The sequence below is a fragment of the Dasypus novemcinctus genome, chromosome 2 (genome assembly GCF_030445035.2).
Source record: "Dasypus novemcinctus isolate mDasNov1 chromosome 2, mDasNov1.1.hap2, whole genome shotgun sequence".
NCBI classification, from domain to species: domain Eukaryota; kingdom Metazoa; phylum Chordata; class Mammalia; order Cingulata; family Dasypodidae; genus Dasypus; species Dasypus novemcinctus.
Window position 1 is genome coordinate 125,549,579 of NC_080674.1, and position 13,307 is coordinate 125,562,885.

Consider the following 13,307-nt stretch of genomic DNA (forward strand, 5'->3'; position numbering starts at 1 on the left):
TTTAGAGAAAGAGTATTCCAGGTAGTGAAATAGCCAGTGCAAAGACCTTGAGGCTAGAGCATGTTTGGTGTGTAAAGGACAGCAAGGAGGCCACTGTAGCTGAAGCAGAGTAAGTAAGGTAAAGGTTAGCCAAGGATGAAGTCAGGTAAACCTGGCCAGATCATATTAGGCCTTATAGGCCATTGTGATGACTTTGCTTTTTTCCTGAATACCATAGAAAACATTGAAGAGAACAATGGATGATATGATCTGACAAAGAGGATTACTTTGGTTCTGTATGTAGCTCAGACATGGGAGGAAGTGGAATCAGAGAGACTAATTTAGGAAGCTAGTACAGTAGACCAGGAGATAAACAAAGGGGCTTGGACTAGAGTGGTAGTGATAGAACTGGTCAAATTTTGGGTGTATTTTGATCATTGAATAGTCAAGATTTCTCAATTGTGTCTGAGAAAAAGAGGATGACTTCCACAGTTTGTGATTGAGTGCTAGGAAGAATAGAGTTGCTATGAATTCACATGAGGGAAGACTGTAGATGGTGCAAGTTTTTAAGGGCAGGGACATTCAAGGGTCTGACTTTAGAAGTGCCTGCTTAATGTCCAAGAGACCCAGTAGGCTGCTCTCTGAAGTATGGAGGGAAGATATAAAATGAGAGATAAAAAATTGGTAGTTATCAGCTTATAGATTTTAAAGCTGCAGGGTGGGAGAGAGTATAGAAGAGATTAAACCTGAGACATGATGTTGTTTTAGGTAAGGTGAGGAGAGCAGGTTAGCTCAGTGGTTGAGTGCCTGCTTTCCATGTACAAGGTCCCGAGTTCAATCCCCAGTGCCTTCTCAAAAAAAAACCCTAAGGTGAATGGTTTAATGAAAGCCTAGTGAAGAAAATATTTCAAGGAGGAGCTAATGAGTATCAGGATCAAATGTTAGCTAATGGCTCAAGTTTGCTGAGGATTGAGGATTAAGCACTGAATTTAACAATGCAGAGATGATTTGTGACTTAACTAGAACAGTTAGGGCTTAAGCATTAGTGGTTCAAGAAACCAGCATGTATATGCAAACAGAATTTCAACTTGTTTCTTTACCTCAATTCCCTATCCCCACACTCCCACCAACTTCAAAATTATTGCTTAAAAAGCACTGCTTCTTAGATTATTTTATGAGATTAAAGCCAGCGTTTCACATTTGTGGGTATAAAATATCACCACCCTCACCCAACAATTCCCAAGCATTGCTTTTGTTTTTCTCTGTAGTAAGGCAAAGTCGTAAAATATTTATAGTTGAAAGGAACTTATATTTAGACTACTTGAACTTTATGCCTGAAATTTAACATTATTTGTTATTGTTCTTAAATTTGTTTAGTAAATGATATTTTTTTTGTTAAATACAGAAGTATGTTGGTGAAGTGTTTAACATTGTAAGTCAGCAATCAACAGCCAGACCAGGATGCATTATCGCATTAGATCCTATTACCAAACTTGTAAGTATTATTTTTCTTACCACTTAGCATTAGTGAAATAGCATATATGACAACTTACGTTGTTATTTATTTGCATTCAGCATGGCAGAAAAACACAGTTGCTTCATGTTTTTCAAGAAGACTTCATTTTGAATAACCCTGAGAAGAAAAGTTTGGGAAAAGACAGCATTTTATCTGATTCAGGTAAAGAAGAATATTTTTTAATTAGAGAAGGTATAGGTTTATAGGAAAATCATACAGAAAATAAAGTGTTTCCATATACCTCCACTATTATTAACATTGTGTGATATCTTTATTACAGTTGATTAAATGATATTATAATTATAGTATTAATTGTAGTCCATAGTTACATAAGGGTTCACTGTTTGTGTTGGACAGTCCTGTTGTGGTGGGTTTTTTTGGTAATTCTAGTAACACATATACAAAATAAATCCCCCCCCTTTTAATCATATTCAAATATATAATTCAGTGGAGTTAGTTACATTCACAATGATGTACTACTGTATTACCATTGCCACCATCCATTATGAAAACTTTTTCAGCACCCCAAACAGAAACTCCGTACCAATTAAGCATTAATATCCCTTTCCCTAATCTCATCCCCACTCTCATTACTTAATGAGATTGTTTGTATAAAGAGATACCACAGAAGAGAACTGATACAATGTTTTACATTGTCTATTTGCAATTAAAATGGTTCTCTGTAGTCTTATTATTTATCATGAATGTCAGTATTTTTTTATTCTCAGTCAAGAAACAAATGTGAAAATATTAAGAGGATTTATCAGTTATAAACACATTACCCAAGTTAACTTTTCATTTTCTCTCAGCACAATATGATTTAAGATATCTGTGATTATCTGTCTTTCCTATTGCTTGAAAATATTTTTCCTATGCAAATTTAAAAGGACAAATAATTACCCTAACAATAGCTGTTTTTTGATTTTGTTATATGTTCTGTAATTTACTTAATTTTTATAATGTAAGTTTGGCTTTTCTAATTTTGTATTTTAATAAACATAATTTACAATGAAGAAAACTTGGATTAAAAGCAAAATAACTTCATTTCCTCAGGTAATGATCTGATCAATCTATCTATGATAGATTTTAGGTAGATACAATTATTTATTTAGAGTAATTTGTATGCTGTTTAAATTATACAGTTTGGGCTAAGAAAAATTCTCTTAGATGATGTTATATAATGAATACCTCTTTTTTGGTAAAAAAAGTCATAACTAGGTTATTCCATTATGAAACTTACTTAAAATGTTTGGCAACACAGTTTTTATCATGATGTATATATATTTTTTACACTTTTTAACTTAAAGTTAATAGATCACAAAGAATGTTACATTAAAAAACATAAAAAAATATAAAAAACCTAAGAGGTTCCCACATGCTCCACTCCCTACTCCCCCCATAATTTTTGTAAATTGTGTTTTTTTGAAGATATATACATCACAAAAAAATGTTACATTAAAAGATATAAGGGGTTACTGTATACCCCCACCCATATCACGATATATTGACTTAAAATTTATATCACATAGTTCCTATCTGCTTAGAGATTTCCCACTGTGGTCTAATCTATGTAAACAATTTGACAATGATGACTGTAATTAGAATGTATAGCATGTGAAATAAGGTATAGTCAAATGTGTTTTCTTAAGCCTGAAAATTCAAAAAAGAAATTTAAGCAGAACTTGCACACAATTTTTAAATTTTAAGTTAGTACAAATCCATGTGGTAAAGAATAAATTGATGCCATTCTAGCATGACTATGTATTTGTAGTTGGAACCATAGGTAAAAGTTTTGAACTATTTATTTTCTTTAAATGCAGTTTTTTTAAAACACCTTGCTTTTATTGATACATATTAATAAAGCACACAATCCATTTAAAGTGTACAATTGGTGGTATTCAGTGTAATCACGTATTTGTGCATTCATCATTTCAGTCATTCTTAGAGCACTTTCATTATTCCAATAATAATAATAAAAAAACAACAAAACTCACCTCTGAATCTACCTGTGCTTCCCCTACCATACATAGCTGCTATTCTTTTTCCTTCTTCCTAGTGTATTTGTATTTATATTTTGTAGAAATAGTTTTATGTATGCAGTATCACCCATATTTGTGTTTTACATGAGGTTTCACTATCTTATACAGTCCCATGTTAGGTTTTAGCTTTCCTTCTAGTCATATACATGACCTTAGACTTCCCCTTTCAACCGATCATACCCATATAATAGCTCTGCTAGTTACAAATACCATGATGTGTTTTTACCTTTTCTCTTCATTTCCAAAGATTTACAAACAATCTTTTTACCACCAGGTCTGCACAGATTAACCCTCAGCTTTCCATTCTCTACCCGCCTTCTATTTTCTGGTGACCTGTGTTCTAATTATTAACTCCATGAGCTTATACAATGTATTTTGTTGATAATAACACAGTCATACAGTATTTGTCCTTTTGTGTCTGGATTAAATGCAGTTATTTTAATTTGGAATATTTAGAAAGTTGTCTCTTTTATTCATGTTAATAGTGAAAAATATCATTATTACCAACAGGTAGCTCATCTAATGGATTTTCTGAAAAATTCTACCTAGTTGTAATAGAGTGTACTCAAGACAACCGTTCATTGTTACACATGTGGAATTTACATTTAAAGTCTGTTCCTGTTTCATTGGGTATGTTTTTTTGTTGTTACTGTGAGTAGACATTAATAAATTACATATGCTTATTTCAGTGCATAATTCTTAAAGTCATTCTTGTTGAGTAGTGATAATTGTAATTTGTTCAGTTAATTCAAAAAGCAAAAAGGATTCTCTGATTTTCTTGCTGTGAAGATGTGTTATTTTTATGTTTTATAAGGCAATTTTGGAATATTAAATGTTAACTTCTCAGCAATTATATTATTCATAGTTTTTGTTTATTTCAGTTTTCGGTTCTTCTTTATGTTTTATAGATGAAAAAGTAGATACAAAGATATCTGAAGTAGTTTGGCAGCCAGAAGAACATTATTCTTCTTCTCCAGAAAAGATTTTATCTCCTTTTTCACAGAAGTACCAGGCTTGCAGAGCAAATCTTCAAAGTACCAGCAAGTTGTCTCTTTCTTCAGAAATGGTTTATAGCCAAGAGTTTCATTTACCAGAAGGAGTTGAGATAATAAGTGTTAAGCCATCAGCAGGTTTGTAAATTTTGAGAAAAGAGACTAAGCAAACTTCAACCCATGAGTGTTTACCCGATATTTTAAAAAATAGGTGTAACTACCTCTTTTACATCCATACAGAAGCAAAAGTGGAACTAATATATCTAAGTACCCTAAATTGAAAACTTAAATATCTCATTTTGTTTTCAGATTATTCTGACCTTTGTCAGCCAGGTTTAGTCTTAAATATTCATTTCTAAAACAAATTTTCATTATCCTTTCAGGAAGAAAAGGTAAAAGTTTCAATACAAAGTTGGTAACTATGTTTCCTTTATTTGCCAACTCAAATAATATTGATAGTGACTGCCTAGAGTCATGTTTTGAGAAGAATTCTGACTGTGTGGTTCTTGCTATATAATGTATCATTCTTTTTCTAAGAAATTGGTTCTCAAAATCTCCCCAGGCCAGCAACATCAGCAACAACTAGAAACTTGGAAATTCTGAGACCCCACTCCAGACCTAATGAATCACAAACTCTGGGGTGGGGCAGTCTCTTTTAACGAATCTTCTAGGTATTTTTCATGCACACAAAAGATTGAGAACCACTGTTCTAGGATATCAAGAATACCAATACAAAAATCTATATTTTTATCTCCTAATTCTTTCATTTTTCTTATGAAATGGTGGGTCTTCTTTTTTTACTACTCCGTCATTTTTTTGACTGGTTGCCTTAAATGCTTTTCAGTTACTCATGTAGTTATCACTTCAGGCACTTAGTCTTTTTTAGGAGAGGCATATTAACAGTGTTCTAACTTTTACAATCTGCTGTTTTGTATATTTTAATATAAGAGGCATTGGTAAAATAAAAGTTAAACTTTGGAAAAGAATAACTTTTGCATTAACACAATTTTAAGAGCTCTTATTGTTAGACACTATGGTCTTCACTACTAAATTCCAATTAAAATAATACAATAAAGATTAAGAAACTGCTAGACATTTATAAAACCATTCTTACTTAACATTGGTCTAAGCTGAATTTGAAAGAATTTGAAAAGAAGTCCTGGGGAAAAAAGAAGAGATTTATTTTGTTTGGTAAAAAGAGTAGAATATGGTGATTGCTTTTTTCTTTATCTTTGGTTTTTTGGTTTTTTTTTTAAATCAAGACTTTTGGAAAAGGAAAGATGTTTACTCTCTTTCAGCTCAGAGAAACCATTGTATAACCCAATTGTTTCCTTTTGGAATACGACTCTATTCTTTGCAGAATTTTTCTTTCTAGCTTACTACATTTAAGTTATAATTTACTTTTAAAAGATGACAAATATTTTGTATCACTTTCTATATTATAATTAGTAGGTTATATTTAATAGTTTAGGACAAGGGTTAACAAACTATGGACTAGCAACCTGTTTTTGTAAATAATTTTGATTGGCACACAGACACACCCATTAATTTACTGTTGTGTGTGCTGCTTTTGCACTATCATGGCAGAGTTGAGTAGTTGCAACAGATACCCTGTGACTGGGCAAGTCTATAGCAGCTATTAATATTTGGCCCTTTAAGGAAAAGTTTGCTTACCCCTGATTTAGGAAACTGTGTTAGGAAGAAATGATTACACAAAACTTAAGCAAACATTAAGTCACACTTAGGAATCTTCTTAGCATCAATTATATGAAATATACATCAATTTTGAAGAACCCTATAAAATGTCCCTTTGGTATGTAGGTAAACATGGCCATTCCCAATTGTACTGGAAAAGGATGAAGAAGGAACCAGTGAATATTGACAAATTTAATATGTTCCTTTAAAATGAGATTCATAATACTATATAAAACTAGCAAGGAATTGTGAAAATAATGCTAAATTGAGAATCAGGAGAAAACACAGGTTTTCTAATTCTGTGACTTAGATTAGCTGTTTGATTTGGAAACAAGGTAGTTAATATGTTTGGTGAAGGGTCCTTACCTGGAAAACAAAGTAACTGAATTAAATTATCTCAGAGTTCCCTCTCAGGTGTAGGTTTTGGTGATACTGTCCTTTTTATATGAACTTTTTTGATATCATTGCAAGCCTCTTATTGACCCTTAAAAAAATACAGACTGTTCTTAAAAGTAGTTCATAGAAAAGAACTAAAATCTCGTGTACATGAAAACCTTAGTATTTAATCAAACTTTGATATCTCGTTTTAGGACATCTGAGTTCTTCTTCTATATATCCCATATGCAGTGCTCCTTATTTATTGGCAACTTCATGCTCGGATGAGAAAGTAAGATTCTGGAGATGCAGAGTAAGCAGCGTAGAATCTGCCACATCAAAGAATGGAAAAATGGATCTTGTATACATTTGGGAAGAATGGCCATTACTTATTGAAGATGGACTTCAGAGCAATAGTAGTATAACTGTACCTGGTAGGCCTGTAGAAGTTAGCTGTGCACACACAAATCGTTTAGCAGTAGCTTATAAACAGCCCACTTCTAATAGTAGGTCTTCACAGGACTTTATTATGCATGTAAGTATTTTTGAATGTGAGTCTACAGGAGGTTCATGTTGGGTCCTTGAACAGACAATCCATCTAGATGACTTAAGCACAGTGTTGGATTCTGGCATTAGTATTGATAGCAATTTAGTGGCCTATAATAAACAAGAGGCATATTTATCCAGTAAAGAGAGTATCACATCAAACACAAAACACTTAGTTCATTTAGACTGGATGTCTAGAGAAGATGGTTCTCATATCCTGACTGTAGGAATTGGATCAAAACTTTTTATGTATGGACCCCTGGCTGGCAAGTTACAAGAACAGTCTGTCAAAGAAAGCCTGGCATTTCCACTTTGGGAGAATACTAGATTTGTGCCTCTTTCCAAATTTGTACTGTTACGAAGCGTGGATTTGGTTTCTTCTGTAGAAGGCTCCCCACCTTTTCCTGTTTCTTTATCGTGGGTCCGTGATGGCATCCTTGTGGTAGGAATGGACTGTGAAATGCATGTATATTCCCAGTGGCAGCCATCTTCTAAACAAGAACCTGTTATAACAGATTCATACAATGGGAGCACACCATCTTTAATAAGTTTAATAAAACAGAGTAATTCATCAAATTCTGGGTTGCACCCTCCAAAGAAAACTCTGACTCGCTCCATGACCAGTCTTGCACAGAAAATCTGTGGAAAGAAAACTGCATTTGATCCTTCAGTGGATATGGAAGATTCAGGTCTCTTTGAAGCAGCCCATGTACTATCTCCAACTTTACCTCAATACCATCCCTTGCAACTTTTGGAACTCATGGATCTTGGCAAAGTTCGGCGAGCAAAGGCCATTTTGTCACATCTTGTTAAATGCATTGCTGGAGAAGTTGTAGCTTTAAATGAAGCTGAAATTAATCATGAACGCCGCCTTAGGTCTCTTACCATCAGTGCTAGTGGAAGTACTACCAGAGACCCCCAGGCATTCAACAAGGGTGAAAATACAGATTATACAGAAATAGATTCTGTCCCTCCACTTCCTTTATATGCCTTACTTGCAGCAGATGATGATAGTTGTTATTCAACTTTGGAGAAATCTAGTAATCAGAGTACCTTAAATAAGTCAAACCAACTATCAAATGAAAGTTATGATGAGCTTTTTCAGATCTCAATTCTTACAACTGATATTCATGTATTAGAAACAGATGAAGAAAATGCAAAGCCCAGAGTTATTGACCTTTCACAGTACAATCCAACTTACTTTGGTTCTGAGCATGCTCAGGTTCTTTCTGGCCACTTACTTCATTCTAGCTTACCAGGACTCAGCCGGATGGAACAGATGTCTTTGATGGCCTTAGCGGATACAATTGCTACCACAAGCACTGATATTGGGGAAAGCAGAGACAGAAGCCAAGGTAAAAACTAAATTCAGTACCAGGTTGGAGGAAAAACCAATGATTCTTTTACTTAACATGCAGTAATTTTGTCCATAAATTGTAATACTCTGAGGAAATACATAGTGACTCATGCTATTTTAACCTGTCTCTTAATAACATAAAGATCCAACTTAATCCTTTTGAGTTTAATAAAAGTGAATAGGTTCTTATTAGATAATTATTTCAGGTACCTGAAAATAAAAGGTAATTTTTGTTTTATTTTTTTCTCCTGTTGTAATAATCCACTGTTAAGACTTACTTGGTTTTTAGAGTATGAAGAGTGATTTTTAAGGATTCTAGAGTTAGCATTAATATGCACTGCTAACTAAATAACAGATATAGCATGATAAAATTTTCTTTGCCCAGAGACAATCTTTTTCTTCTTAAATCTCCTGAGTTACAAACAAATTTGAATATAGCATTCCTATCAAATCTCAAATAAGATCTGAAATTAACAGGTCTATCTTTGCACCAAATCTAGGTCAGTAGGACTCACCCTTTTAACTAAACTTTGAAGGAAATTATGGGGTAATTTAAGAAAAAATAAGTTGGTCATGTATCTTGACACTTCTTAATTGAAGAGGTATTACTAGTAGATACTTTTTTAAGGTACCAGGGCTGGGAATTGAACCCGCGACTTCATATGCGGGAAGCTGGTGCTCAGCCTTGAGCCACATCTGCTCCCAGATATTAATTTTTGATGTGAAATATTATAGGTCTTTTATATTTCTAATCATTTGATGAAAAAAATCAAGACCTCCCCACATACAAATAATTACTGCCAGTGTTAGCAGATAAATCATTTTGATAGATATATGATTTGAGTCAATATGGAAAATATTATACCATATTCCACAGAGAGGTTTAAACTATTTTGAAATAGTCCCATTTTAATTTAGATAAGATACAGATCACAGGAGGTCAGATTATTTTTTAAATGTCAGAATTTGAGTTAATTCTTTTTTATTAATTACTTGTACTGTTTTCTGTGATGTACAATTGTGTAAAAATTTTTTTAGATAATATTTAGGCTGAGAATTTTTTTGCCGATTTGAGAATATTCCAGAAAAGTTTTGGTAATGAATGGTGATGATGGTAGTACAACATTGTGAATGTAATTAATAGCACTGAAAATATATATTTGTGGTTAAAAGGGGAAATTTTAGGTTGTATGCATATTACTGAAATAAAATCCATGGAATTGTACATCACAGTGAACCCTTAGTTAAACCAAGGACTATAATTAATAGTACTGTTATTAAAATGTGCTTTCATCAAATATAACAGACGTACCGCACCAGTGCAAGGTGTTACTGATAACATGGTATATGGGAATTCTGTTATTATATGCATGGTTTTTCTATAAACTCAAAACTTCTCTAATTTAAAAAACTTGGTGCTGTGACATGCTGATCACCAAATTATCAATTACTTATGTTTTGCTAATAAAGTGTGTTTTTCACAAATAAAAGTAAGTACATAACTTTCTTTCCTCTGGTTGTAGGTGGAGAAACTCTTGATGAATGTGGGTTAAAATTTCTTTTGGCTGTTCGACTTCACACTTTTCTTACAACTTCTCTTCCAGCCTATAGAGCTCAACTCCTTCACCAAGGTAATTTGGTAATAATCTATTAAAAGGAAGTAAAAGGAATATAAGAAGAGAGACTTGTGAACTTTTAGCTTGTTTTTGCCCAGGCATGAAAATAATGACAAATTTGACACATTCTGTGTTTCTTTTTCCTTTTTTTTAAAGATTCATTTATTTTTTTAAACCACCCCCCCCTTGTCTGTTCTCTGTGTCTATTTGCTGCATCTGGGCAGCGCCATTCTTAGGCAGGCTGCACTTTCTTTCACGCTGGGCGGCTCTCCTTATGGGGCGCACTCCTTGAGCGCTGGGTGGCTCTCCTTACGGGGCGCACTCCTTGAGCGCTGGGTGGCTCTCCTTACGGGGCACACTCCTGGCATGTGGGGCTCCCCTACATAGGGACACCCCTGCGTGGCAGGCACTCCTTGCTCTCATCAGCACTGCGCATGGGCCAGCTCCACACGGTAGGCCCTAACCACTGGGCCAAGTCCACCGCCCCATTCTGTGTTTCTTTAATTTCTTTTTTTTTTTTAATCAATTTTATTGGTACATATTAATAATGCATATGATCCATCCGAGTCAGTGGTGTCTGGTATAATCATGTAGTTATACATTCATACCTTCCATCATTATTAGAGCATTTTCGTAATTCCAGTAATAATAATAAAAACAGACAAAAAAAGCTCTACACTTAATAATCACCTCTCAGTCTCTATATGCCTCCCTGCCATATATAGCTGCTATTTTGTTCCCATCTTTCTAATTTATTTGTACTTATATTTTATTTTGTATAGATGGAGTCAAACAATATTCAGTGTCTTTCTTCTAGTTTCTTTCACTTAGTATATTTCTACCACCGTCACCAACCCCCCTTTTTTTACGCTTAATGAAAGATTATTAATATACTACTCTATATTATTGTACATATATTGCTTTGGTTGTATTTTTGCTGGATGTTAACATCTTGTAACATTAACATACATTTGGTCAGTTTCAAAGACAACCAGTCTTACAATTGAAATTTCTTTTAAAAAGTGTTTATTTCCACTTAATCTTCTTTACTTGAAACATTGGAATTTTTAATGTTAAATGAAAAGAGTTAATGAAGAAATGGATATTAGGCAAATAAATTCTGTGTTGTGTTTCCAAGTGCGTCGTTTATGACATTTGGTATTGTTTCATTCTTTATTAGGTAGCTTTTCCTTTTCCTTCTTCTTGTGGTTTATCTAAATTCTTTACCTTTTTTTCTGCAAAACTTAAGTATGTTTATTAGTTACAATACATATTCATTTTTCATAAATGTTCTATAAAGTGTATGGTATACAGAAAGTTAAAATCCACCTACTCCCAAAACTGTTAATATTAGTGTATATTTCAGATATTCTTATATACTTATAGGTATATGTGACAGAAATCCCACTTAAACTAATTTACATGAAACAGAATCTTTATTGACTAAAAGCCCAGGATGTTCAAGGGATAGAACTGGCTTTGAGCATTATTAGATCTAAAAGTTCAGACAATGTTCTGGGGACTCTGTGGGTTGGCTTCTGCCTTGCCCAACTGGTCTCATTTCTTGCTCTCTCTTTTCCTCTCTGTCCTTTTATTTCTCTCTGCTTCCTACTTCCCCTCATTTTGCATTTAGGTTTGTAAAAGTAAAGCTTAAAATTCTGAGTCAAAACCTTTATTTGTGAAAATTCAATGAACTTGGGTGAAAGGTAATAGGAATCTAAAAATAATTCACAGCATAGTTTTTTGTTTTTGTTTTTTATTACTTATATTACTTTATTTCCAAAGACTTGGTCATGGTAGGCATTTCAGGTTACTAGGCACAGATTATTAGGTTAAAAATTTGAGGCCATGTATCTCAAGACCATATCTTATAGGTAATCATTTACCCAGGTTTATGTCTAATACTAAACAAAATGTATTGTGAAGAGAGAAAATAGAAGCTGAGCAGTAAACAATATAGTTGTGGACCAGTAAGTTGAGAAATTTGCTGATGTAAAGGATGCTAATGTAAATGATGTAATAATAGTTACTGTATGCCAACTTCTATTCTAAATGCTTTAACTGTATTATTTCATTTAGTCTTCACAACATATAATGAGATAGTTGCGATAATCACATTTAATTAACTGAGATATCAAGAGACTAAGCAGCTTGGCTTAGATTGGTTACGTAGTGGTGGAGCTGGATTTAAATGTGTGTATTATCTGCATTCCAATTTCAGAGTCTTTGCAGGGTGATGCTCAGTTCGCCAGACTATGCTATCTACTTGATGCTTTTTTCAAATTCAGTAGAATTAAATCTGGAAAGCAAATGTAGACCCAAAAAAAGTGAGAAGGAGCTTCAAAGAGAGAAATATGACAATTTAGAATAATGTTTAGGTGTTTCTCATTTTCTAAAAATAGTTAATAGCTAGGGGACAGAAATACTGCCTCACAGTAGCATATGCCATAAGCATTTATTACTTGTTTTCAAAAATATAGTTTAATTGTAGAAGAAAATATATTCATTGTAGAAAATATTGAAGTGATAGAGTTGTTTGGAGAAACAAGAAAAAAACAACCCACACTTTCAGCAGTCTTTGACAATTATAACTGAGACTTTCATCTAAAGTTTAGATGTTCTTATTTCAAATATGAAATGACCAATTCTGATGATCACTATATAGTCATGTTTTTATTTCTTGTAAACATATATTTGACATTTCTTTAGGCCTATCTACAAGTCATTTTGCCTGGGCATTTCACTCAGTAGCAGAAGAAGAACTGCTGAACATGCTGCCAGCAATGCAAAAAGATGATCCCACTTGGTCTGAACTTAGAGCTATGGGTGTGGGGTGGTGGGTCCGGAATACCCGCATCTTACGCAAATGCATAGAAAAGGTAAGCGTTTTTATTTTGGAGTAAAAGTGAATTAGTATATTTTGGACACTTTCCTTAAATGACATCCCATGTTTCCTCTTTCTTTTTTTAAAAAAAGCACTGACACATTTTTAATTTTCATATTTTAAAATATTATGTTAATAGAATTTTTAAATATTGCATTCTTATTCTTAAATTAGTAGTTCACACACATTCATTTGATAGTATGTCTATTTTTAGCAAAATATATATGCACATTTTTAGAAAAACAATACAGTAGAGCTTGTAATAGAAAGCAGTAACCCTGTTCCCCACTTCACTATATCCTCAGAGG

At 33.4% G+C, this 13,307-nt stretch overlaps 1 protein-coding gene across 7 annotated transcripts in view; it reads left to right on the forward strand.

Moving 5' to 3' along the window:
* Positions 1–13,307, forward strand: part of DMXL1 (Dmx like 1) — a 166,784-nt gene that overhangs the window by 67,521 nt on the left and 85,956 nt on the right. For all 7 annotated transcript variants that reach the window (XM_058277529.2, XM_058277531.2, XM_058277537.2 and 4 more), the window contains exons 14-20: positions 1,385–1,474; positions 1,555–1,657; positions 4,045–4,164; positions 4,443–4,664; positions 6,812–8,497; positions 10,023–10,130; positions 12,825–12,994. In XM_058277529.2, coding sequence (XP_058133512.1) covers positions 1,385–1,474; positions 1,555–1,657; positions 4,045–4,164; positions 4,443–4,664; positions 6,812–8,497; positions 10,023–10,130; positions 12,825–12,994 — 2,499 coding nt within the window. The remainder of the gene's footprint in view (positions 1–1,384; positions 1,475–1,554; positions 1,658–4,044; positions 4,165–4,442; positions 4,665–6,811; positions 8,498–10,022; positions 10,131–12,824; positions 12,995–13,307) is intronic.